We start from the raw sequence: 27782 nt of genomic DNA on the forward strand, positions 1-27782 counted from the left end.
GCTGTGTGTGTAGTATTGGACTGAAACATCCACGAGACACGACTATAATCGCGTCGGCTGATGAATGAAAACGTTTATTGAGATGACGCAAACATCGCGGATGCCGACGTGTCGCCTTTCTCGGAATCGCCGTCACCGCGGCAAACGATCTATCAAAATAATTGGAACATTCCAACACACGCCCCGTCGTATTCCCGTTCATTCAATTCGGAGATTGTGCAATTCGGAACTTAGGAATTTCCAAGCCATAAGTTCGAAATGAGCGCAAACATTCTCCCGACCGGGAACACCCGGGCCGAGGCTCCTCGAAGTCGGGACTAGGTGATTGAGTGAGGCAGCAAAGTCGTCGAATACCAGACCTCCCCCCCCCTATCAAAACATTCAAAGCGAGCGCTTCGGATTGACTCGGTTTACTTAATCCAGTCTTCGCGAAGTCCCGCGAAGTCATTGACGGCTCGCAGGCTGGGATCGATCGGCTGGATTCGGTCGGTGCGGGTCTGATGACACCGTCGATCGGTTCGTGGAATATTAGTCTAGCGAGTGGGAACGATCCCTTCATTCGCGAGATATGACGAGAGATTGGGATTAACGAATATTCCGCAGCACTCGGAAATCATCTCGCTGACGTGAAAAATAATCAATCGGTCGACGATGGATCGTTGAACATACTGCACTCGTTTGCGATTCGATGCCTCACGCCTCCCGATCGATGGAGAAACAAACAGTCCGCCGTCATGACTGCTGCCAGCACCTTTCCATGGTGTTGTCTCGAAGCTATCGAGGAGAGGAAAAAAAACTGTTTATCCGGCCAACTGACGGTCAGAGAGAAACTATTGTAAATCATCATTGTTCTACACCGTTTTCACTTTGAGCGAACTCGCCCGCTAGTATTGTGGGGAGGCGATAGATTTCCTTTCAGTAATTTGGTACGAGAAAATTGATGGTCTCCGACAGAATATGAACAAGCCACACGGGGAGTATCATGATGTCGATTGTTTTCGAAATCGAAATCGAAGTCTGTATTCCGTCCGTTGATTCATGATTAATGTATCTCCAATCCCCAGTCGATTCTCGGCTAGAAGAAAATCTCGCGCAGGTGTTCAGCGGATCCGATGATATTTGAGCCGAGCTTGAATTTTGCGCGGCTTTTGAACTCTCGATTTTCTAAAGTTTGGAAGCCGGAGTTTGGAATTTGAGGCTCGGCACTCCACCCGCGAAGAGTCTCGTTTCTCTCACTCAGTCAAGCCGACAATTGTTCGTTCCGCTGGAGTCGTGGAAGCGACAAGCTCGCGCGACCGACTAAGAGGTGGAGAGCGGTGTCTTTGACTGCATTGTGTTCTCTGTCCAGCAAAACCGAACGATCTCGTCGATAATTTGATTGCAGCTGCGGCTCTCCGCGACCTATGGGCTTCGAGAATGATGTGAGAATGATCTTCCGGAGGACTGCACTCGGGGCAGCGGGTATCAACTCGTTCTTCATCGGGAAATTAAATTTATGGGAGTTGAGGAATCAGACTGATTTGTTTCGACGGGACCTTCCGGCTCTGTCGCTAATTGTGAGCTTCGCCAAATCCACTCTCTCTTCTCGGGGATTTCCAGCTGAGCGAGTCGCAACGACCCTCCATGGAGGCTGAGGCTGCTCCCGTCGTGCATACATATATCAATCGCCGAGCGACAGCGAATCGGTACAGTGATCGTGGATTCGACATCATCCGACGCTATCTAGAAAATGGTAATGGTCTCGCGCTATGAGCCGCGCCACTGAAGAATTCAATGTATCGTCTGCCCTCAATCAATCAAGTTTTGCGAGGGAAAGCGAGGGATTTCGCAAGAAATGAGTCATGATGCACCCAATTCTTGAACTCTCGATTTGTCATCTTTCTGGAGTACTGACGTAGGTCATTGAGTCGCGTGTCGCTTCTCGCCAAGGGCGGCGCACTGGAGCTGCAACGAGATATGGATTTGGAACCGCAGGGGAAGTCCTGGAAAGCCGGAAATATTGAAATATTGAGCCTCAAGGAGGCGCGGCTCGAAGTTCGTCCTGTTCGTACCTATGTAGTAGAGTTCAGCTGAAGCGAGCTCATTCGGGAAAAATGTGACGGATCACGACCTGTATGTTGAAGGAGGCAATTAGTCGATACGCCTCGACGCGGACGCCGGACATCGGGGGAGTCTTGAGGAGGTGGAGACGAGGATTTCAAGCTACGTGGAATTCCGAGGAATTCCCAAACCTAACGGAACAGGTCGAAAAAGGCGAATCGCACTCGCGGCCGGTCTCCTTCGGGAGCGATGGAGGTTTTCTCGGGGAGAAAACTCAGTCCGAGAAATCAGTCTTCGCCCCGAGTGAGCTACGGTGTCAGGGAGCGATCATCAGTCATTGTAATTCGAAAAAATAGCAATTTGTCAAAAAGTCAACTTCGCTACGTGTCCGACGCGAGCCCTCAGAATAAGTCTCACACGCCGGGAGCTTATCCGAGGCGAAGATTCCCTCTTTTTTGGTCATTCAAATAATATGCGATTTTGAGTTTTTTCGACCCGCATGCGATTCTGTGGACAGCGCATCGTCCCCCCGGGACCTGCGCCGGTAGTTTTGACTTAACAACAGAAACGGTGTGCATTCTTGCGAAATGATTGCTCGGCTTAAAAACGGGCGCGACTCACGAGAATCTCCGGGTCATTTTTCCGCCCGGAAGGTTGCCCTGGTAGCGATTTCCTCCTCGAATGGAGTCTTCTCTCGTGCCTTCGGATAGTAGTATCCCGTTTCAAAGCGAGTGTCCGCCTTCTGCCAGTTCTTTTCTCTGTCAGACAGACTGTAGCAGCAGCGGCATCATCCATCCGCCGCGCCGTCGTCGTTCGCTGCGGACGACGACAACTCGAAAGACAAGTCGAACAATCCCCGGGAACATTCGTCGGTCGCAGTCAATTGAATCACTTTTCCTAGTATCGGGTCGGATGAAGAAAAGTTTCAAGAGACAACCTTGTAAACAACACCGGCGCAATATTCACTGAGAACGGGGCGAAGAGGCGGTCGCAGGGGCGGCGGACAAGGCTCCTCGTCGCGGAGGATGTTCAGTTTCGGACGACAAATCCCATTCAGAAGAGGGAGGTCCAAGCCGAGATCCGCAACCCGTTTCAGGGCTCATTAGAAGCAGCCTAATCTCAACGGGTTCTTGTCAAGATGCGACCGTATCAGAAGGCCTGCCGAATCACGCCCGGATCCGCAGAGCTGAAAATAACGTGTCAAATTCTGTCGGGCAAAGGGTCAGATATCACTCTGATTGGCTCGCTGACGAAAGGAGCGGATGCTCCCGAGTCGAGTGTTTCGTTTGCTTCGGACCGCTACTGCGCGAAAGACGACGCCGAACTCCGTCGGCGACGGATCCTCCGAAATTTCTCCTGTTCCGGACGTCGAGAGTCACTCGAGGACTTATAATCGGAATTAAATTTCTCTCGAATCGATTCCAATTTCTCTTCGCGCTGCGAGACATCTCGCAGTGGGTACACAGAAGACTTCGGAGAAGAATTATAGAAAAAGGAACCTGCGATCGCATCGTCGACCGATCAAGCGACGGATCGATCGGTCGCGCAGAAAGCAGAAAAACTCGCGCGCCACGATAAGAAAGCCGAGTGGAGAACAGCCCGTGCGACGGATGGACTCCCCAGCCGGCAGACGGGCGACGGCGGCGGCGACCCGTCGTGGGGAGGAGGGAGAAATGGAAATTATTCAACAGTTTGAGAGACGGGAGATGATACTTCATAGGCTTCGAAGCCCTCCGTCGCGTTGGACTTTTATTGCCGTTCCACTCACTCCTCCCATTACTACTCTCGCGGTTCCGATGCCTCTTCTTCGATCGAATAGATCTGTGGATACCGGGGATTCAGCAGAATTCGGACGTTTCGAGTCCGGAGATCGTCGTGAGAAGGGAACCGCGGTGTCTTTCACACAGGGCGAGAAGTTTCCATTCTGCTAATGAGGGTTTCCGAATTAGGATTCTGAGACTTGGACGGAGGAAATCTCCTCAGGCTTCTGGGGAATCTCGCGTAGAACAAGTTTCAAACGCTGGGATCCGCTCCGAGCTCTCTATCGGGCGTTCATGTCTGTCTTTCAAAGAAAAACCCCCGCAGCTATCTGCGCATTTCTCCCGATCTATGAGAGAAGAACACTCCCTCAAGCTTCCTCCTTCCGAGCTTAAATATCTACTTGACCCTCGGGCTATCAGGGAGTTCTCGGTCTGAGATGTATTATCGCCTCCGAAGGGAATGCAGGAAAGAAGTGAACTGCTCCGCTCATTCACAACTCATATCGTGTTATCTCTCAGCGCGGCTGCTCACGGAGCTTGTCGCGACCATATCCTCCGTCTGAAGGGCTAGAGGCCGGAACTTTACAGACTATGAGTTCTGGTCGGACCCGTGGAGCGTCGGCATCGTCGAAGAGTTAATGGATTTTTCACATCGAGAGTCTTCAGCCTCCACGGGCAAGGTCACGGCTAGGGTTCAATCTACTGAGGAATTTTCCCTCGCCGAGGATTCTCGTCACATATGCATTTTTGCGCCGGACGATTCCTATCCGTTTATGGTCCCCGGTAATTCCATCGGCTATCGCTTCGATAAGCCGCCATCTCATAATCCCGAAAACCTCAATCGAGCAGAAGCCATCGGTACGTCACGACGATATCACACGGAAGACTGGTAGCTCGGGAAGATTTATTTATTCCCTGCCAATTGAAGAAGAAAAAACGCATTGCCTTCACAGCGGGCACACAGAAATCCTGCGACGGGAACAGGCAGTGCCCCGCACAGAAATGTCGCGAACACTCAGAGCTGTGGCCCACGGCTCAGAGGAAACGGATCCCACCCTCAGGGCTCCGATTGTCAAAGGACATGGCCATTAGGGGAGTCTCTTCATATCGCTATCTTCTACATTTCTATAGGTCGTGTAACGTCTACAATGCTGGTGCAAAATGGTGCCGAACGACGACGTCGGTGATCTTGATAATGAGTGGGATGCCCTCGAGGAAAAGTCGTTGAACAGGCTGATGGGCGCCTGTCCTGTCCACAATCCAATCAGGCATTGTCATCATAAGGCACCGTCTGGGCGGAGCTGAAGGCGTGCCCCTTGTCCACAGCGGCCATTGTCCTGGTGCGTTTCGCTTCGGCAGTCGACGGCCGTGACGTCGATGGTCACGGTGACGACAACGGAGACTGTCCTCTTGACGCCGGGCTCGTCGCTGAAGACGATTAGGCAGGCCAACGGACCTCGGGTTACCGCATTGGCCCAATGGACAAATTGCCCTCGATACCGTCATTCCCTTGTCATACCCGCGCCACCGCAGCAGCAACGGCGGCGGCGGTAGAAGTCGCTTCATCCGCGTTTTTTTCACTTCTGTTTTCTTGTTGGTATGTACATATCGTCAGAAGAGACACAATCTGACAGGGAAAGCCGGACGTTCGCTCGGTCGTTCTACGAGGTGAATGATAGCGGACGATGCTGAGGAGTGTGGTCCTCTACGTCTCTACGTTGTCTTTGTCGTCAGTCCACGAAGATCGCGGGAAGCGGGTTGGCTGTGAGTCTTGACGGCACATCTTTCAAGGGAAACCCCAAATGACAAACGCTATCCGAATATACAACTGCTTACCTCAGCGACTCATATCGCTTTTCTTAGAATGCTTCTTACCCGTAGTTCCTTCTCACAGATCGGTGACGTCGAGGGGGAGCTGAACGTAAGCGTCGTCTTCGCCGGTACGCTGCCTGCACTCGAGAGCGAACGGATGCTCGGAGGGACAGGAAGGCAGTCATTCCCTCTGACGGACAGGATGATATCCTCCCTCCCACCTTGCCCCTCCCGTCCGCTTTCCCCCGACTCACTCAGTCGCTCTCGTTGTTGTATGTATGTGTGGGAGTTAGTGAGTGAGTGCGTGCGTGTTTCGCAACGGCCGCTAATCTCCGCACGCAACAATGACGCCGCCACTATTTCCTTCATTGATATGGATGGAGTATCGATGAACAGAGAGGCGGACCGAGCTACAGACGAACGGTCGGGTAAATGGTGCAGTCGGTGCCGCTGGCCGTGGTAAGATGCTCTTTCATTCGCACTCTGCTTTCTTCTTCCCTAATACGACTCTCTCTTTCGACCACCCTGAACAACCTTCCCGGGCCTCAACGGCAGCCTTAACTTTCACAAAGCTAAGGCACCTGCCCGTACACCTGCCAATAGCCCTCTTTTCGCCGTCTGCAGATGGATGCTTCCAACAGCGAATAACACCCGACAGATTAGATTTTCGATACTGATCATTGACGTCTCCGATCTGTCCCTCTTATCTGACTCGACACGAGCTTCCCTCGGCTGACTCGAGGCCAGGGTCTCGGACCTGCAGCACGGATCCTCGCTCGGAATTCCACCCGACGAGGTACACTCACCCAAATAAGCAGAAGCCCGGGATTGTATTAGGTGAGAGACACAGTTTATTTGTCATTTGTATAAATTAGAAGTGTTTGGATTATGTACAACACCATATTTACACATTAGATGAAGGCCTCCACCCTGTCTGGGACATAAAGGCGTATCGTCGTGAATACGCAATCGTCCCGTGGCGACTCGTTTCTCGGCCGTCCGAGCGACGCCAGTTCGACGGGTGTGGATCGGCGAGACGCTTCCGAAATCGAATGATTTTGCAAAAACGAAAGGAACAAAACTCTATTCGAGGAAGGCAAGAAAACTGCTCTCAGAAATCAATTTCATGAAATGGGAGACCCCGTCTGTGAACGGGTCTGAGCGTCAAGGTGGGCTGCTCGGAGTTTCTTTCTCTCTGTTCGAACTGAGAGTACTGGCGAAATGCTTTCACTCGGGACAACGGCTCCGTTTACGAACCATTTTCCTTATTCTCTTCTCGAGGCTTTCTGATGTTTGAACTATAATTCCGTCCGGATCGAACGTTGGCTGGAGTTGCCCTCCGTGCATCTGCATCGAACCTGTAAAAAGCACTCTTGATTCAGCTACGATTGGGGGAAATCAGGACCGACAACTGTCGCCTACTCGCACAGTCCATTCGGGCTAAACGAGAGCGTGATTCTTCTGGGATGGGGAAGCGCCGATACTCACCAACGATGACGTATGTGGAGCTGATTTCGAGGTGAGGACAGCGACACTTCAAGTTCTCCGTCGGTACCCAAAGGTGTCTGAGACCCTTGTGGAGTCTCTCGGGCCCGTTTTTGAGAATCCGTCGGATCTCAATTGTGAATCGCGCCCACTGACCGAAGCTCTCTTGACTCAATATCTTGGCACGGATAGCTAGATACGAAAAGACCAAACAGAGAATTAGCTTTTCCCTTCCTTCCCATGATGAGCACGTACGCGATTCAAGCGTGATTTGGATTTTCGCTGAGGAGAGCTCGCCCCTCCGGCCGCCGCCTTCCCCGTGGGTTTGACCGTCTCTCCGTGGGCGTGCAGCTCAAACTCACCGAAGGCTTTCTTGCAGATCATTTCAAAATTGATATCCCTCGAGCATTCGGCGCATGCTCCTTCGTTGTCCTCGCTGGAAACCTCGTCGGTGTCGTATTCGAAATCCTCGTCCGCCGGTCCGTCAGCTATCGGCGGTTCCTCAGATTGCGGGATTCCTGCACGTTCGAGCCGCGTGAGACGATACAACGCTATCGACGGAGCCGTACCGACAACATCCCGGCTATCTATCCCGGCATTCTTCCATCAGACGAACACTTTCGTCTTCGTATACTCACGAACGCATGGTGCGATGGGGGATTGTGACTGTTGGTAACCCTTTTGGCATCGATTGCAAGACAATCCCGTAACCCCGTCCTTGCACGGACACTGTCCAGTGGTCATGTTACAGATGCGGCCAAGAGATCCGATAGGGTGGCACTCGCATTCTGCAAAAGTAACACGACACTATAATGTGCATGCTGTCCTTCCAGACCAATTGATACTCCACCTTGTACGAACAGGACCGATACCCGCTCCAAGTGGAGCCGAAGATCGCTACGCTATCCTCTCTCGAATTCATGATGCAACGACGCTATGTGACTTACGTTTGCAAGCTCGTTTGTTGTTGAGGGCAACTTCGGGATTGCGATAGTAGCCCTCGCGGCAATGGTGGCAGTGACGCCCCGCTGTGTTGTGACGGCATTTGATGCAAACCCCGCCACTCCGGGAGCCGGACAACTTGTACAGCTCCATGTTGAATCGGCACGATCGCGAGTGACCGTTGCATTGGCAAGCTGCAATGAAAGGGTTCCAAGTTACTCGGAGATCGACATGTCGTATACTGCGCGGATCGACTTCGAACTCGGAAGCGACAACATCTAGAGATGAATCAATCGATAGGTTGGCCACTCGAAACTGCGTGCGAAATGGCCGGCCGACCCCCCGGGGACCGACTCTCCTACGGCCGCGGGAGCCCTCCGAGAACGGCGGATTCCGACGCGGCTCTATGCCGTCCGCTACTGCGCTCTCTGTCATCAGTTGGTGCGTTCATTTGACCGTAAAAACATTCACCGACAACGCCTACTTAATGGTTTATTAGAAAAACTACTTTGTCAGTCCGCCAGCGGGCATGCTGACAGTCAGTTCCGAGAATTCGGCGGAGAAATTATGATTTTCTTCAAAAAAAAAAGCGTGCGCTTAAGAAAATACACACGGAAGAGCAGTGGAATCGGGGACGGCGACCCAAAACCGACTCCACCGGGCTCATTCATCCGTAATGGTCGTGAGCGGCTTACGTGCCTTCCGTGCCCGATGCCCGCTTGCGTGCTCTACGTGTGGCTAAGGCGTATTTCAGCCGGGGACTTTCTTTTCTCCCTCCTAATCCTAAAGGAAACACAGAACTACAATGGATTTGACATGGCGGTCGTTCCTACGGATGGAGGCTCGAGGGAGCATTAGCGATTGTAGAATCACTTCCCTCTCGGGTCTATATGCGACTGTGTGACGGACGCCCGGGCCATAGAATGACCGGCCGGCCGCCTGGCCGAGTGAAATAATTAAGGTTGGCAACATGTAGATGCGGGCCGAACGGCAGTGCATCTTCATGGATGCGTCGTATTATCTCTTTGTACACGAAGCCAAACTGGATAGTGGATTATTTCTGCCAGTAGTCGTTTGATACAGCGATGTTTACTGCGACCGCGCCTCTAAGGGGAGCGTTCTTCTTCGCTCAGAGCCGCTCTTTGCTCAGATCTCAGATCCCTTCGCCCTCGATGGCGTATTAATAAAGAGCAAGGAAAAGAAGGCTCGAGGAACCTGTCTTCTTGCTGCTACGCTGATCAGAAGAAGACGACGATCAGTATTTTCTGCCCTTCTTAGGTTATCTGTCCGCTGTTGCTGTTATACGGCTGCTTTTTCAAAACGGGAATTATGGGGCCTTCGGTATCTTTACGTCGGCCACAGTGCTTCATTAAACCGGCACACACACTTACTCACTCAAACTCGGACGCGGAGGATACGCTTGCGTTTGTTACTAATCGATTGTTGTCATTCGAACGATTGAGTGCGCGTTCCGCCGTGATGGACGTAAATCCTTTCCCCCGCAAAGCCCTCTACGGGGGAGTTGTTCGGCCGAAGACTGGATGAAGCACCACCAAGTGTCCCCCATTTAGAGGGGGAATCGAGAACGGTAATATTTTTTCCGGAAAAAAACGGAGACTGATTTCGATTCTGAGCTCGGATGCAGGAACGCAGGAGCATCTTTGAGTCGATTACATTCGAGGAATATCGTCACGGTCTCTTCCGGTTTGTTTTGAAAGACCATGAGAAATTGGACAGGGATGAAGCGAGGCCACTCAGGGATCTTTTTGGAGTACGTAAACACCTCCATGTTCCACCGCGGCAACGGCCGCTGTGCAAGCAACGGCATCGGATTCTGGGAGAAGCGGTCGCATTTGAAGATGAGAAAATATCGCTTCATGTTTTTCATTCGGTGAGCTCGACTGGAAAGAACATCCAACTGTCTTCGGCGGCGTCGTCATTCCGACCCTGCGCTCGGCGGCTCATTCAAGAAGAAGACGCCGAGCAGATTCCTTTCCGCTTCATTTTTTCACACCGCGATATCCGATACGGTCGAGGTTATGGCGCTGTCAGAAATCTTCATGTCGAGAGGAGAAATATGTATTCTTATTTATCTTGCGAATGACTAGTAAATCACGTCGGCACACCATCCGGATACCGAAGCGTTCAATTAAAAAGAAGCGCCGTCGCAGGCAGCTGCCAAGTGGCATGTGCTTGACACCGTCGGCTCCCTCTTTCTGTTCGTAGGCGTCGTGGAAGAGCGTAAAAAACGAAGTGGATTTGTGATTCGTGTGTCATCGGATTATCGCCGTCAGTGTCGGTTGCTCGAATAAACGCGATAAGGGGCCCATCTTATGGCCCTTATTCACATCGTAGAAAGCCACCGCTGCCGATGCCGCGGCGGCGGCGGCGAAAGAGATTGTCGAGCAAAAGAGACGATGAGAGAGCGCGAGACGATTCAGAAGGAACCGACAAGCGGATTACAACCGTTGTACGAAATTGTAACATCTTCACTACTGCTTGCCACCACTGAAACGCTGCGGTTCGCGGACTCCGGAGACTCCTCCTTCGTTGTTCTTCGAAAGTCCCTTCCCGAAATGAGCGTACGGCTTTTTTCTTCCTTTCAAGTAACGTTGGATCCTCGGCAGGTCGGCCAGAATGAGTTCTCGATCCGGATTAACTTCCCTTAAATAGCAGCAGAAAGGAAGCACAGCAAACAAGCTACGACCGAAAGACACGAGACGAGCAGCTACAGTGAACTCACACCGTGTCGCGTTTCTCCGCCGGCCGTCGTCTTCGTTGGCTTCGACGTCGTGCTACTCCGCCATGCAACTCCAAGTCGGCGTACGCGAAGCAGCGGCGCCGCCCGTCCGACCGCCCATCAGACAACGAGATAAGCGGGGGCGCAGCGAATACTTCATAATCACTTCTCCGTCTTCGTACCGAGAGAAAGTGAAGTGAAGCTCGAACCCGATGACGACCACGATGGAGAAGACAAAGTCCGCTTGATCCCGATCACGCAAGACGCTCAATGCCTATCACATGAAGTAATTATACGAAGTACACGGCGCCAATCTAAATAGCTCGTCATCTTTGAGTGAATGAGACGCCTCTCCTAATAGGTAACCGTAAAGAGGCTCGATTGCTTTTCGCCGCTGGCATCGTTATTGGTTTTTGAAGACTGGTCGCCGCCTTTGTTTGCAAATAAATCTCGTCGTGTGATCTCTCGGCGGGCCGGACCTGAGCACGCGTTCGATTCGATCTAATGACATTGAGCTGTTAATTCCACCTCGACGCGATGAACGTTTCTGCATGATTGGCGATCCGAGCGAGTTGTGAGCGGAACGGATGCGATGTCTTCACGGCAACTTCTGATTAAATGTGGAGCTCCCTTACTCACATTGATGCTGGCCATCAGAGCGAAGATATCGATGTTAATTCCGTCAGCTTGACATGTTTCTGGAACATGTTCCCCATAATTCCGTCGTGTATGGACCGAGAAGACGATTCGGCGCAACATCCAACGGACACGATTCGGAATGTCTTGCGATGAGAAAGACAGTGAGCGAGGGGAACGAGGCATGGCACAAACGGACGATTTTCGCTCAATAATGCTTCGGCCTCGGGTGCTGTCTCCACCGAATTCTGTTATGTTCTATGTAATGGTCATCGCATGTATTGTTATACGACCGCGCGAACCAAGCGAGCCGGCCATGGCAGCTCCGGTGGATCGTCGATAAAACGAAAAAAAAGAGAGGAATCCGATGATTTCTCCCATACGCCCGGTCTCTGTCGCCAAGTACCCTTGGGTCCTCGGTACCGACAAAACTTCCATCAGTGCCAAGACCACCCAGCAGTTCATCGTTTAGACAGCGGCTGGATGATGATGGCTCGTCATCATTGATGACTGCCTGTTGGCCGGACGATTTGACTGACTGACTGACTGACCGGTCCTTTGGATGGATATTTCGATGGTGTGGTGACCAGCTTTCTTCATGAATCTCGGGCGGTGAAGATCTGGGAATGAACAACGGCCATGGGTCTTGGTACTTGGTGACCGCGCGAACTCGCGGCTGAACTCACCCAGATGGAAAAAATGCGCGTCGGATACTCTTACGTCTCGACGCGAATATCCGAGCCCTCCTGGAAGCCGTCAAGGAGTTACTCAGACCCGTCCTTGTAATCCCGAGCTCACATCCTCGGAATGATTCGCTCCTCGAATGTCGCCGAACGGAGGCCGAACAGCTCGAGTGACGACAAGGTCGGTCCCGGGTGCGACATCTACCGTCTACCGCATTCGTCTCTATCGTCAGCTGGGGGAAGCTGCTCCCACGAAAGCTGGAAGACCGGCAGCTAATTGTGACAAAGTGTCCATCAACGAGCTGTCGTACACTCGTAAGAGACTCATGCAAGATAAGTGTTCTGTCCCGTTTGTCTATGAAGCAAGAATGCCGGCCGGAAAGCCTCGAAGCTTTCTCCTTTTTCCGTTCGCGCCTCGACCGCATTCCCATGAAACTGCGAAGCACTCGGTAGCCATCACTTCAGTGGTTTTTGGATGGCGCGGCGAGAAGAGATCTCTCGCAACGCATGCCATTCAGTTGGCCGGCTGGCCGGGCGACTGTCTACGCTACTGCCGGCTCAGACGCGAACAGACTCATCGAGCCAGGACAAGTATGACACGAAAATAGGAAGACTCGATAAATCGCTTCCTTGTGTCCGATCTCTCTAAAAACGGAGGTCGGTTCTTGTCGCATCGGATGTCCTGTTTCTGACCCAACAGAGCGCGGCCCACGGATTAGCGAACCGTCGTGTCTTGACGTCTCCCGATTTTTTCCGTCTTGGCTCTCTCCACGAGGGGTCTGAGGTGCGGGGGCAGGTGCCGATGCCCGGATGGTACTGGCCCGTGGAAGCTTCTCAGGCATCCACTCAACGAGGAGGGGCTTTCTCCTTCCCAAAATCTCAGGACATTCCTGCGGCAAACCCACGGGAACTTCCCGGAAACCATCCGGAAACCTAAGACTTACGGAAACCCGAACGAATAGCGCGAGTTGCAGGAACTCTGAGGCCGTCATCTCGTGGGCCTCGGAAGTAACGGACGCGGGAGGTAACGTCAGTGTACATGGGAGAGCCGCGAAAAGTCGGGAAATTACGAATTTCCATGAAATGAGCGTCGCAAATAGGCTTCTGGCTAAGCACCGAGACTTCGGCGAACCTCGGTATACCCTCCACGCTCTGTCACCGGACCCGCGTAAACTTTGAGAAACAGGTCTCTCGGGGGAATATTTATGGTGGATAGCCGGCGAGTGGATGTTAAACCCGCCCGCCAGCCTGCGTCGACCCGATTGACAATTTTCCTCTCAAACTCAGATCTCGTCGGAAGTAATCCGATTTCTATGATTAAACTGAACGTTCACCGCCTACTCGGCGTAGAAGGCGTCTCTGTCGACTCTGCGAGGGATTGCCTGTAAAAGCCGATGGAGAGAGGATAGGGACTCATTGCGCGTGCGCCAGTGTTTGTCCACAGGCGATTAAAAGTTGGCTTTCGTAGGCTTAGTGCAAAGTAAGCGTACGCACCGAACATACTAGTGGGGTCGTTTGGTTTGTTGGTCGACCCTGCTGCCGGCTGCTCGGTGGAAAAGTGCGTACCCCGCGCGATGGCGGTGGGGTGGTTGCGGCAGTCCAGTTGTAATCAAAATGGATGTCTCTCGCGCACGGTTACGCCTCACTTTTCCTCCGCCCGCCTCGAAGGCATGGCCGTCTTCCCTTGAGAGCGAGTTCCCCCAACGTTACCGACACCGGAGTGCAGATCTGAGAGGTACATTTTGAGGAAAGCACTTTCCCGGGAGCCGCGAGGGACTTTTCTGAATTCGTCTGCAGGGAAAGGAAAAAGTCGGCCCGCGCCTGTCTTGCTCCGCGGGAGAGCGGAACGCCAGGAATCCCGAGATCCGGGACAGGTTTTCAACAGCACTATTTGTTGTTGAATGTGTTGAGCACGGACCCGGCGGAGTTGTTGTTCGCAAGCAGCTTGTAGCGCCGCACCGGCTGCATTCTCCGCGATCTCCCGGCAGATTCGAGCCACGATATGGAGTCGAGTCTCAATATCCTGAATGTCCCGAATCCGAAATTCATTCTCACGAATGGATTGTTGGCTTCCAATTAAGGGAAAATGGGCTGATGGGTTGCAATGACTCAGCCACCGAATTCTTCATTAGCCGCGAGGGACTGAATGCTATTGATCCGCTCAGAGGGAAAGCGCCCGTTAGCATATCCGACACGATAGCGTCCACGGTCTCGTACGTGAATTGACCTGTCCCGTTGCCTTGTTGTTACCGAAAGCGACGTCTTGAGGTCAGTTATGGAGTCATCTGGCGAGAGGAACTCACGAATAACGCGCAGCTTGTAAACAGTCGGACACGACCCAAGCCCCTACGATGGACCGTGTGCTCTGCGAAGATATGATTTTTTTACGATCGTTTGATAGTCTGAACGAGTTATTTTTTTCCGGCGAGCAATCACTTTTCACACGCTCGAGCATGCATACACTTTGCAGCCACCCATGCCATAAACTCGAGTCGCGTGCTATTCCTCGCGTAACTAATTGCCGCTATCCGAGACACTCGAATGCGCAGATAAGCATCATACATGAACCAGCGCGATGGGAGACGAGAGGACGAGAAAGACTTAGCGGTGCATTAACCCGGAATACCGCTCGGCGGAAGCGACGTCATACTGTTCTAGTTAGATAGGACGCTTCGCAGACTCTTTTTTGGACCGGAGGCTTGAGCACGAAATGTGCGCATGATTAGCAGGGTACCACATGCGTACGAATGCGCCGCGATATTTTCAAGGAATGCCATGCGCTTCCGATGGAGCTTCCCTCCTCGAGCCGGTTTCAGCGTAAACAACGCAGCCACTCGGAGCATTTGTGTTTTCACTTAGTTGGATGGGGTTGCTCCAGCCGGTGCGATCGATAAGAAGCGGAACGATTCCCAAAAAAACAAATTTTGAACTTCCAGCCAGACTCTAATCATTGTTTGCTGGCGCACAGCTGCTCGCGCCACGGCAGCAATCTCGCAGACGGAACGGTGTGCTGCAGTCTTCGGCAGTTGCGCTGCTGATGCCAATCTTCGAGGAACATTTCGTGGACGAGGCGCCGAGCCTCCGAACTCGCGCTGCCGGAGGTCGTTGGAATAGTCATACGAGTCGGCAGAGAGGATGGAGATTTTTTATCGGAAGCATATTCAGTACCCGACCGGGAGTTTTTAAGGCTCAACCCAAATCTGAGACCGGACCACATGACGAATGATCAACGAGACGTTTGAGATTCCGTCGAAGACAATGTTGATTATGTGAACGCAGTGAAACACCAAGATCAATCCAAATCTGAAACTGACTTAAACTTTGTCCCGAGTCAAGGGATCGATTCCGCAACGTCTCGAGGCCTCCGAGACCCACGGCCGGAAACAAAAACGGCTCGAGATTCCGTCGACGAGTCATCTTCATTGATTTTTCTCTCACAAGGAACTAGGAAATGTCTGTCACATCCTCATCGAGCCGTTCCCGCTGTCATTGAACTTCTAATGAACACGAAGATCTCGGCTCTCCCATCTGAATACGTTCTGTTTTGACCTATCAACAGCTGGAGAGTTTCGCCCGAGTCGATACGATGCTAATTAATTGCTCCGATCAGCTGGTCTTCCACCGCTACTAACCACTGACTGAGCCGTCGTATCTGAGCTCGACCCCGGGAATGGAAAGTGTTGAAAACCGACGACGGCTCCGGCTTATCCGTTATCTCATCGGTAACTGGAGCACCCTCAATTCAGACATGCTCCTCCTGGGTCATAAGAATCAAGGAGATTTTTTCCCGGCTTCGTGTGGTCTTCCTCGCTCTCCCGTCCGCATGGCATCCAGGACACGCCAGGAATGAATTTCTCCGGAGAAAGCGTCCCCATTGTCTCCGAGTCGAATCATTCAACTCGGCGATCCGGAAGCCTGTCGAGGGCGTCGTAGGGTCCGCCGCAGATGGGCACATAGGATGAATGCACCCAAATGATAGGACTGTCCTTAGTCGCCCACTAGGAAAAGAGCTCACAACACATGGCTCACTCGCTCGCGGTGGAGAGCGTTGCTTTGTCGGAGATGTCTACTCCCCAGATCAATGTACTATGTCGTACTGTTTGGTGAATTGTAACCGTTGTGTCGTTGCTGCCGCGGCCGTCTGGCCGCCTGGAGACACTGCCCGGCTGGCTCACTTTGGGGTGAATACGATAAACTGCCGATTGAACCAACGAAGACGACGACGACGAATAGGCGAAGTGTCCTATGAAGCCCAGCGAGCGAGCGGTCGAAGCGACCCCTGCCCGGGTAGCACTGCAACAGATGTGAAGGCGGATACGCCAGCATTGCAGAGCGTTGTCTCCTCCATCAATGGCTAGCTCCGGGTCCGAGTGCGAGGCTTAACTAACCTCACCGCCGCTCAACCAGCCTCGTGTCTTGGCTCGGTGTTGTCCGTTTATACCTACCGCCGAAGTCGATGCCGCATATCAGCGCCGTATATTAGAGCCTTAGCGCCTCGAGATTATTCACAAAACTGTCGTGCCGTTGGTCGGTTAGTTACCTACCTACCTTCCCTGTCTCGTCCCGCCGCGCTTTCCCGACGGCACGCTATCCGTGCCCGAGAGCGGCATCGAACGAGGCCTCGGTGCTAATTCCCCCGATAGCGGTAACGGAGATGTTCTGTAAAACGTCACCGACATAGATAGGAACTCCCTTGCTTCCCTCCATTTTCGTCTATTCATTCTCAAAGAGACAGCGGAAGGACATCCGTCGACGGATCGCTGCGGCGATCTGGCCTAAATTATAAAACCTTGTCGCGCTCGTTGCTGGCGAAGACGGTCGCCCTTGCCTAATTAATGGGAGTACCCAGTCCGCAGATAAAAACTACTGCGTGAGCCTCCGTTGCCGTCTTTCTGCGATATCATCTGCCGCTCGAGCGACATGTTGTCGGCTTCATTCGGCTCTATTCGGGTGTTACGATCAAGTATGCGCGTCATTTAGGAAACACCTAAGCGACATAACTTACGGGATTCGCGAAGACGTCGAAGCCACGTGAGTTACCGACCAGACGAGCGAACGTCGAACTACGTCCGCTCGCTATCGAATATCGGCCGCAAGAACGAAGCCTACTTTCGTTCGAGCACCCTTCACAATATGAAACGATGCCGAGACAAATACACTTCATCTTCGGCTCGGCTCTTTTGGGACAGATTAGTTCTTCAGAGGCGGTCCATTTACTCGCCGCCAACAACCTGTACGGCTCTCGATCGGCGGCTCAGCACACTTCGGGGGCGCGAGCGGTGGATCGGAAAACGTCCTGTTCTGGATCGAGGGGATCCATCGGACTGGCCATTCAAGGAAACGTCCCTCGTCCGAGAAACTCCAGAGACACTAGCAGCCTGATCGAAATCCGAAGTCCGAGACGCCGCTGCAATGTCTGATTCTATTCTCTTGACCATTCACAGATGTCCGCGATTTCTTCGTAGCCTCAGACAACCCACATTCACAGGGCGCATGCGGCACAATCCTCGCATCCGAAGCCAGTCAGCTCAACGAGTGCTGATAGACCCCACCGAGCGAATCGAGTCGACGGCCAACGGGTGGGCTGGCCGGTCGGTCGGTCTCCGAAGCCAGTCCGTTCCGAAGGTCCGCCTACCCAATTTGCGTTCTTCGGCTGCTGCTTGTAAAGTTGTTGTTGTGACTGACTGTCCATTTTAAGGAGCGACAATGGCAACTCTCCTTCGCTCGAGTCACCTGAAATCGCACAGAAACGGGAAACGAACGCTTCCCCCCAAAGCTTGAAGGAAATTCAGAGCACCATCGTGATCGAATCACTGTCAGCCTGGTCATCCGGACAGAATCGAGTTAGAGAATCGCCATTTCTATTTTGTTCCTCTTATTACGCTTGTGAGATGGCTCCAGATGGCTCACAAGGAACAAGGGCGGCGACGGAGCTCCAGGCAGCGTGTCCCGGTCTCGCCTCGGGTTCGAGCTCCGAACGTAAATGGGGTGGGAAACATTGGCAGGAAAATTCGGGTCATGACTTCGTATCAGAGGCGTCGCGACAAATGATTGATTGATTTGTGAATAGAATCGGAATTATTCTCAAGGTTTCTTATCTGGATTCTGTAAAGGTAAGACGCGTGAGTGCGTCGGCGTCGCGTCGCTTCGGGAACTCTCTCCACCGGAAGTCTCTTCGACCGCAAGGGCACCGCAAGAAAAACGGGGGACCAGATTACGAGTTTCAGAAGGGAACTCGCGATCTTTTGGAGATATTTCGACATCATCTGTCCTCTTTCATATCTATTCGCGTGCGTGGATGAGTAGCGGCCCGAGCCCTCAACAGAATGATAAATCACGAGCGAATCCCGCGGCGAGTCGACTCCGCTCCGAACAGACCGAATACCGAGACTTTTTTCCCTTTCTCCCTCCGGGGGGAAACGACGAGAAATCACCTCCGGATTCGTGACGTGCTGCCAGGACAGAGAGCAGCCAGGATTCACTTGGACTGAAGACAGACAGGGAGCTCGCTCGCTCGAGAGTGAAGAGAAACGCGTTCGCTATTCCGAAGCCAACCCCGTGATCAAGGAACGACGGAGGTGATGGCAACGCGACAGTGAAGGCGGTGGTGTCACCTATTTGCGCAGCACTGCTTGAATGGAAGTGATGAACACCCAATTTCCTGTTTCGTGCCTTGTCGACACTTTGTTCTGTCTGCTCTGAGCTCCAGCCGCATATCGGCCGAGAGGAGGAAGCAAACTGGCACGCTGGCAAGCCCCGTTACGCGAGGAGTTGTCGTCGACCTATACAAAGGTAGACAGGATCGCTACCTGAGAGAGATACCTTCGAATTTTCTCGGTGGCTGGCTTTCACCGTCGAAACAACGATGCCGCCGTCGGTGGCGTCGGAAGGAGCGAGAAAATGGGCCTCGCAGCCAAACTTGACCGAGCAGAGTTATAAAGCCAACGTCAGAGTGTCGATCGGAGTCTCACTCAGTTTAAGACGAAGGAGGAAACGACGTAGCCTCTCGAATACCGCACCTCAGCCCAGTTCGTCTGGGAGTTGTCAAGGTCCCGGCTGTGCATAGTAAGGAAACGATGGACGACGAGCAGGAAGCGGTCGACCGAGGGAGAACATCGGAGCTCGGAAGCGACTAGCCAAGCGTTTCGGTTTATCAAGACAAATGTCGTCCACCCGCTCGATGTCTCCATCAATCCCTCGATAGAGACAAGCGTCGGACCTGTTGTTGTGGCCGGTGCCTCAATGACTCAGGTTGGTCCGCCCGTCCGTCCGTCGGGGAAGATACCTGGCACGCTGCCTCCGGCCTATAGATCGATGGAAGAATGGCCGGCGCGGCGGTCATGGATGCCAGCGACTTGATAGATAATCTACATCGTTTCATTCGGGTGCAACAGATCGTCGTTGGAGGTCGTCCTCATCGTCGTAGTAGGCCAAGTCAACTCCGTCCTCATCGTGGTCGTCGCCATCGATGTTGTCGTTGTTCGGCGTTTGCCAATTAAGTGGCCGCCGACCGCGAAAAAACGCTCTGGAGAGAAGTCCCGCTCCGGCTAATCCCGCCATTGTTGCTTTCTATTTAACCGGTCTACCGCCTGGCCGGCGCACCGCTTCGAGGCCTGGTCAAATCTTTCGTGGCTGACGACGACACGAACGATTCCATTTAAGACGCAATCAAGGCAAAACCGCGATTCGGCTCATGCTCGATGAACTGACGGCCTCGCGGCTCGCTGACGAGTCCGAGAAGACTACTTGAGAAAAGACTCCGTGCAGAGAAGTGGGGCGTTCAGTTCTCCTGTCCTGCAAGCTCATCCGGCGAGCGCACCGGGAAACTCTCTGCGTACAACTGTAAACTTTGGAATCATTCAATACACGAGGAGGAATTTTCGGAGTCATGCGCGTAGTTTCACAAGAGACAGCACTGCACCTGGTTATCGTCACCGGTGGCTCTCGCTATTCTCTCACTGAGTGAGGCGATTCCTTGTCCGTATCCCTTTCTCTCTCTCGCTGTCTGTCTGTGAGAATCAAGGGCAGTCGTACGCTGCTCGTGCCGAGTCGCCTGTTACGATCCTGCTCACGCGCGCTCCGCAAACATTCTTTGTGCATTGTGGAAAGACTCATCTGCCCTACGCCCGTCAGTCGGTCGACGCCGATCCCCTCCGTGCTTCACCCACATTCATGCATGCATGCACTCACACAGGAAAATACACTCAAACATATCGGCTCGAACATACACGACCGCCTCTGGGAATTCCGGGCTCGGAGCTCATCGTCCCTCAAATAAGCGGGCACATCGGAATTCGACATAGATGACGTCGGCCGAAAGCTGCTTGTTGCCAGTAGGTCCGGCTTTGAAGCTGTTCATCGCATCACAATGAATTGGAAAGCTCATCCGCAAAGCTGAACTCGAGCGATCTCGCAGGTCCGCGACGAAGCCGCGCGGTGTTCAACGATTGCGGTGACTCCGAGATGAGCTGCTGATCGGCAAGCTTTGATTTGGATGGAACAATCACTGGCAGATAGAACGCGCGCCGCGCCGTGGGTCTCAGACCTGACCGCAGAGGGGGAGTTCGGTCCTCGTCGTCGGGCTCAATCGACGTTCGACTATGGACCGGGGAATGAGAGAATCTGAATCGACACATATAGAATACTCCCCCCGCGGGGAAAGGTCATCATGAGTTCCAGGCTACTGAGGATAGGCGAGCGAACGTCGAACAGCCCCTATTGGAGCACTCAGTGGGGTTTGTATCTGGTCGAATCGGTCCGCGTGGCGTTCACACGACTTTTCGATCGAGGATAGCCAGCGTACGCTTGTCGAGAACTCCGTCTGACCGTAGTGGGAGCCGAAAGCCTAAGTCTAGCGATGACTGACCCATGAATTGAGAATTGAGGAACGCCATCCGAAGACGAATCATCGACCTTTGAGAACTTTCGCTCCGAGCCTCGCTCGCATGCGAAATTACTTTTTCGCATTCGCACTGCAGGAATTGATACCCGTCACGATAACGATTGTAAAGCAGGATTGAATGGGATTCGAATGCGGAAACAAGGGGTTCTATCTCGCTCCTTCCCTTTACGCTATTCCGCGGGCAGCATCGAGGACATCTTTACGCCTCGATCAGGAGTGAATTGCCGGGAGTTCGAGCTCTCGAAAAAAAGCTCCGCTAATCTGCTTCCTAAGTATTAGTTGCCGCCTATGCCGCAGTCGCGCCCGATGTTTCGTGGTACAAAAAAAAGATTAGCTCTTAATTTTCCGTAGTGAACGCTTATTTAGAGAAGTAGAGAAAAGGCTCTTCTCGACGGGAAGGTCGCTGGGTGGTCGACGGAGGCTTCTCCCCGTTCTTCTTCATCGACGTTTCTACAGCGGCCAACGTCGTTGGAGCTGCCGCGCGTCTTCGTACGGCTCTGGCGTAATTTTGCAAGCGATCAATTTTATGTTGTGAGATGTCTCCAACAGACATGTTGGGGAGGGGACTGAGCCAAATCGGCACCGTATAAAATTATTATTGCTGAATAATAATGCCGGACGTCCGTTACGTGCCGCCTTGGACGGTCTCCGTTTTCGAGAAGCCGATTCTGCCAAGAACATGCCACGACGGCGGCGCTGATTTCTTTATTAATAACTGTTTCATACCGAGGCCCGAACAGATTTCTCACGCAATCGAATGCGCCGCATAAATTGCGTTCTATCGCGTGGAAGCCTATATATCCACTCGTGGGCCTGCATGCACTGCGGGCTCTCACACTTGTGCCGGATGCTCGAGATTGTCAGCTGCCGATCGTCACCACCATCCGCGACGCCCTTAAAAATTCGCCGAACATTCGGCCTTGATGAATGTTGCCTCTAAAAAATAGGGTGCGTGAGCTAATGCAGAACAGTAACTCATGCGCACTCTCAGTCTCCGGGCGTCCGCCCGATTTCTCGTTCCGATCTAAACGAAAGCCATGTGTTGTGTCTTCCCGAAACACGCCTGTTATTGATCTAACAGCCTCGGAGGAGATATCGCGGCATGGGGACTGACAAGTGCACCAAATGTTCACGGGTGGTCGAGGCTCGAAAGAATGGGATAGACCGACTCGCATCAGGAAGCCGAATCTCTTTCATACGCGCGTATCCGTACCATGGGAATAATTTGACGAAAAATACTAATTGGATAGTTTTCGAGAAGAGCCGGGGCTGTAGTGAGCAATTAACACCAAGGTGAGGTCTGGGGAGCTGCTGAAAATCTCGCAGTTTAAGTCTGGCTTTTGAATGGGCTTGAAATAAAGTTCGTTCGATCAATCTTTCTTAGCATCTCTATTTGCTCCGGTGCTCGTACCCGTTGATCACTCAAGTCTCCGAGAAGCCCCTGCTCGAGGTCTTCATTATCCTCGCGGGTACCTGGCTGAGAATTCAGCAGGAGAAATTCGCAGCAGACTCTCTTTTTCCGCGCTAAGTAAAACAGCGATAATCGTGTTCCTTGATCCTGTACCTGCCAGTGACCTATGCGTTTTCCGCTTAACTCTGCGGGGTGCCGACGCTGACTACCACTCGGAGACGAGCGGAGAAAAGGGAAAGAATGAACGATGCCTCAAACTGTAAAAGCCGCCGACTTAGCCATTGCCTTGAGCTTTACGACAAAAGTAATAATCATTGTTGAGAGATTATCAACGGCAATAAAATTAAAAGAACGGCAATACGTCTGCGTGTTTCCATACTTTGCGACGGCCCCCGACGCCCGTGTACGGAGGTACGCGAGAAAACAGCGCCGGCAGGAGTACGAGCGGAGCGTTTTTCTCTTCGCCGCACGAGAGCGGCTCGTCGACACATGAGACAAAAGTAGGAATTGGCAGAGTGTTAGGCTGTAGTGCATCGTGGACGTGTGAAGTGAGGGATGCTCGACAGGAGAAAGCTGGCAGGGCAACGGGACGGGGAGGGGCGCCGGGCGAGGAACATATGAAAACTCGGCGGGCGAGTGGGAGGAGCTCCTCATCTAGAGTGGTTCCCCCTCGGAATTCGCTATCTGCAAGCAGTCACTGAAGGGATATGCTGCGTTCAGAATGGAGCGGAGCAGAGTCGAGGGAGACGGCGAAGCCCGCGCTGGAATCCAAGTCGCAATTTGCTAAGCATTCAAACGTTCGCTGACGAGAATATCCCACTCAGTCAGTCAGTTCGATACCACTCCAACCGTCGGCGTCGTCGCAATCGCTGTTGTGGTTCGACATTGCCGTCTTGAGCTTTTCCCGAATTCAGTACGGCACATGAGCACTCGGAAGAAGCTGTTGCCGCAGCAGAGTCAGCAGCAGTCAGTTTTAGAATTCGCGTAGCGAATGAACTCGCTATCAGATTCGAATGGAGGGAGAAAAGGAGGAATAGGAAATACAGCGAAGAAAAGCGCCTGGGTGACGCTTGCTAAAAAGCCTCAGGACAGAGCTAGAGGGTGCCGAATCGTTTAGCCTCGGTTTCTGTGAAACGAACGAGCGGACGAATTTCCAGGCAACTCGCAGAGGCACTCGATCTGAATCGTTCCGCGCTTCCAACGAACTGCGTTCCTGTCGGAGCCGACCCGAACAACGAACGGGCGCAGGAGGATATCTCGGCGGGCACGGCGGAAAGCTTACGAGTGTGATCGTCTACTTCCCCGATTGAGATGCCGAGCTGATAGGAAAACTCTTCCAGAATCCTTTCGAGCCAAGGTCTATAATAAGTAATCAATGAGTCCTTTCGTCGGTTCATTCGATCTTTCGACGGCCGCGCAGGCCAACTACATACTTGACAGATATTGAAAGCTCATCGATGGATGCGGTCCACGGCGAAACGCCCTTTAACGGTTATTCAATGGGAGGGACGAGCTTGACTCGCTTCTAAGTATCTGAATCCTTCTTGGACCGTACTGACGAGCCGATTTTCTCAAATTTAGAATATCCTCTTGGATTCCACGGGAACGAAACCCCGCAGCCGTTTGTCAGACGCTCGCCGTTGGAATTTCGGTCTCGAGGCACGACTCCGAAAGTCCGGAGCGCTTTGGAACGGAAAGCTCGAAATCGGCTACGGAAGACCGCGGCGGTGCTTTCATGTTCTCACTGAGTAGGATCCCCGCATCCCCATGAAGTGTTGTCAAAAAGGTGTGATAATGAGCAATGATGAAGAATCGTCCATAGTCTCCTCGCAGGTCGCCAACTCGAGGCAAAACTCCGCCGCGTATCGTTGCCAGTCATCCAACCTGGCCGATCAACCGGCAGCGGCGGTCTCTCGCTCGCGCGGTCGGTCGGTCGATCGCCTACGGTGCCTCGATGCCAACAGGGTTGCTCCTCTGACATAAGTCATCTATCTCTGTTCGATGGCTATCTAACATCGGAGAATGACAGAAGAAACAGCAGAAAAAAAGGTGTCCAGAGAAACGGCGGGTGTTTGGTTCGGTTTAGTTGGCGCATCAGATTTGTGGGGCGGGCGACCGAGCCGCTTGGCGAACGTCCGCGCGGCCTGCAGAGCTTACTTCAACAACGAGCCGCTTTCAAGCGTCTCCCGTGTGTTTCCTTCCCTTCTTTCTGACGCGCGCAAAACGACATTACACCCTGGGACGATGCCGCCGCAACTGCTGATGCCAGCTGAGAGAAGAGGAACAAACCCGACGACCGCTGACAGTGCTACAACTACGCGATAGTCATTTAAAGAGGGAGAAAAATGCCACGAAAAATCCCAGAATAAAGATCCCGTCTCTACTGTTTGCGAGGCTCTCCATCAAGTCTAAACTGGTACGATCGACTTCGTTCAGCCTAGATTACCGCACCGCGACGGAAAGTGGAGCTCTTGTAAAGACTGATGTCAGAGTTATGAAGATTCGAAGTCACACTCGAACGAAGCGTCCAACCTCCAGACGATTTCGCTAAGTTGTGAATAGAGGAAAAAAGACACTTCCTCCCCAAGACTGCATCTTCAGAACCCGAGCTCTAGGGAGGGACTCGATTCGTCGATGCCGCACATTTTCCGATCATGTCTCACCGCTAGATCGATCAGATCGAAGGATGTTAGAGAATTGATCAAGAATCTCATCGTGCTCAATTCGGATTTCTCAAACTGACTCATTCTAATAAGACATGGCCATTATCCTCAATCCATCTCGAATAAATCGTCTGTTTTTGTGAATTCCCTCATTTTTCCCATTTTCTACGAATTCTCGGTCCGACAGTGAGATGAAAAAACGCCAGTCTCGGGCGGATCCGGACCATCCGACAGCAGCAGCCCAGTTATCGATGGGGCCGATTGAGGCTTCCTCTCAATTGTTATAATCCCCGAGAAAATGTACAAGCCTCGAGGAGGTGTGAAGACTGACTGGCTGACTGACTGGCTGAGCAAAAGGGACCGACTGCTCGTTCTGTCGTCCGAGGGTTTGGGGAATGACAAGAGGAACCCACGCGACGACTACGTCTCTCGATTTTCGATTTCTCCTTTGTGGTGCATCGACGAAAAAATCTACTACATTTGTCACACCTCACTCACATCGTCAAGATACACAAGTGCGCAACGCCCGCACCGAAGGGGGGAACGACGATGACGACCGAGGAAAAAAGTCAAGTACGAAATACTCACGTTGACATTCGTTGGCGTTTTGACTCGTGGCCCTAGCCCACGGTCTATCGAAGTAAAAAGGTTTGCACTTCTCGCAGTCGCGACCTGCCGTGTTGTGTCGGCATTGACATTCGAGATCTGGCGTTTCGGCTGTCGACGAGGAACTCGGTACGCAAGCCGAAGCATGACCGTTACACTTGCATCGACCGCCAACTGCCAAGTCTGCCACCGAGTAGAAGTTGTAGGCCTGCTTGATTTCCTGAGTGCTAGCCACCGGTGCGCTGTTCAAGGTTTCGTTTGTCCACGAATTGTCCTCGTCGTTGTCATCGATGCTGTTCTCGCTCGACAGCGACTCCGACTGTCGAGGGTCAAGCAAACGTCGGAATTCAATTTTGATATCGGTCGCCGTCACCCAATCCTGTAAGAGCGAACTCTTATCGAACTCGTACGCCGAGGGTCTCCCATCCAGGGTTGAGAACGCGATACGGTTGTTACTGTTGCCATTTTTGTCGGCGTTCGGATCCGAGCAGAGCGCTTCGTGCTCGTTATGCACAGAAAGTTTTTGTCGTGACGACTTGCCGTAGGTTTTTTCGCAATTCGTCGAATAGTATTGGAACGGCTGCCACGATTTCCCGTGGTCGCTGCTCTTGAAAATTGCGAGGGAGTCGGGTTTGGACCCGCAGAACTGCAGCGAAACGTAGGTGAGCTCGAACTTCTTCCCGAGCGACAATCTGAGTGAAACGTTCTGGGGTGTGTTCACGTTGAACGCTTCTGACATCCAACAGGTCAAATTTGAGGGATTGTTGACGTCGGTGAGAAGCGCAGCCGGATGGCTTGTCGACGGATTCGATGCATCACACATCTGGCACGTTCGGACGAGCTCTTCATTCGTCGTGCCGGCTAATCCGACCGAGTCGCGAACAGCGTTTACTTGACAATGCCTGGTGGCGACTTTGCCGCAGGTGGATGACGCGTGGACCCGCCGTCTGAAGGCTGCGTTTTCAAAATCAGGAATGCAGCGTCTGGCCGTGCCGCGCTCGTCTTGACACGGGTCTATGACGGCCTGTTCGGCCTGGAACATTGACAACCACGAAGAGGTATTGCCGTCGTCCTCATCACTTTCGAGTTGACGGTGCTTCTTTCTAGCGGCCAGAGCGGCGTCGGCGACGAGCAACACAATTATCGAATAGCGCAAACAGGGAAACATGGTAATCCTTTCGAAGCTCAAGTCAATGCAATCGTTCACTTTTGCTAAGGGAGAGAACACGAGAGGGAGGTTTCACATGGCGATCACACACGAATGTATCGGACTGAGCAACTGCCGCGACTCGCGGCTCACGATTCAGACTTGAGAGCGCGCATCCGATATCTTGGAGCTGGCTCATGAGCCAGCCCTTTCCTACCGGAGAGGGTTTCGGGAGAGAACTACTACGATGCATTGACTCGCGAGAGCTTCCATGAGTACTGCTAGCGGGATGGCACAGTCTTGATTTCGAGTTACCTATTTGTTTTCTATTAATATCTGTGAACGATGCATCAGGTATCAGGGGGATTTCGTCTAGAACGATTTCAAGATGCTGAGCGATTGTACGCACTCATCGAACCGGTCCCGTTCCCTGCCGCGCGAAATCCCGGGCGAGGAAAGCTACGCATTCTTCGCTCGCGAGGATCCTTCATGAAGCAAGGACACGTTATTCGTGCTCCTCACTCGGCAGAGCGTGACATTTCGAAATGCAAAGTCATCGAGGAGTATCCATCCTTCAATTCGGATAGGACTTCAATGAGTCAAGGACCATTTTTTCCCTCATCCAGATCATGAATATCTCCTTTCCCCCTTCTGAAGTGTCCGAACTATCTTACCCCTATCACACGCTCTGCCTGCAATCGCGGGGTGACTCCCGTGGATCATTCAATAGTGCTCGACCGCTTGTTGAGCCGGGACCAGAGCGTTCAGGCCTTTGGTCCCGGACTGAATGTTTTCCTTTCGACCCAGGTGGGCGATACAACCTAGAAGGTTCGACGTCTTAAAGCGAATCTCGAGGAGGACGTTCGCGCCGGTAGGCGGGTTTGGTAGTGTTTTGGTAGTTTGAAGTATCGTCCTTTGAAAGCCAGATGTCAATTTTCGGGAGCGAATTCACTGT

General features: G+C 52.6%; 1 protein-coding gene across 1 annotated transcript; it reads right to left on the bottom strand.

The window, feature by feature from the left end:
• Nucleotides 1-6498: 6498 nt before the first annotated feature.
• Nucleotides 6499-26848, bottom strand: LOC100906609 (netrin-1). The gene is made up of 6 exons (XM_029112730.1): nucleotides 25663-26848; nucleotides 8045-8233; nucleotides 7736-7885; nucleotides 7460-7615; nucleotides 7101-7289; nucleotides 6499-6970 (listed from the first exon to the last, which is right to left on the bottom strand). The coding sequence occupies exons 1-6, from the start codon at nucleotides 26846-26848 to the stop codon at nucleotides 6840-6842; spliced, it is 2001 nt and encodes a 666-aa protein (XP_028968563.1). The 3' UTR covers nucleotides 6499-6839.
• Between the last annotated feature and the right edge of the window lie 934 nt (nucleotides 26849-27782).

The sequence above is a fragment of the Galendromus occidentalis genome, unplaced genomic scaffold (assembly GCF_000255335.2).
Source record: "Galendromus occidentalis unplaced genomic scaffold, Mocc_1.1 scf7180000077526, whole genome shotgun sequence".
NCBI classification, from domain to species: domain Eukaryota; kingdom Metazoa; phylum Arthropoda; class Arachnida; order Mesostigmata; family Phytoseiidae; genus Galendromus; species Galendromus occidentalis.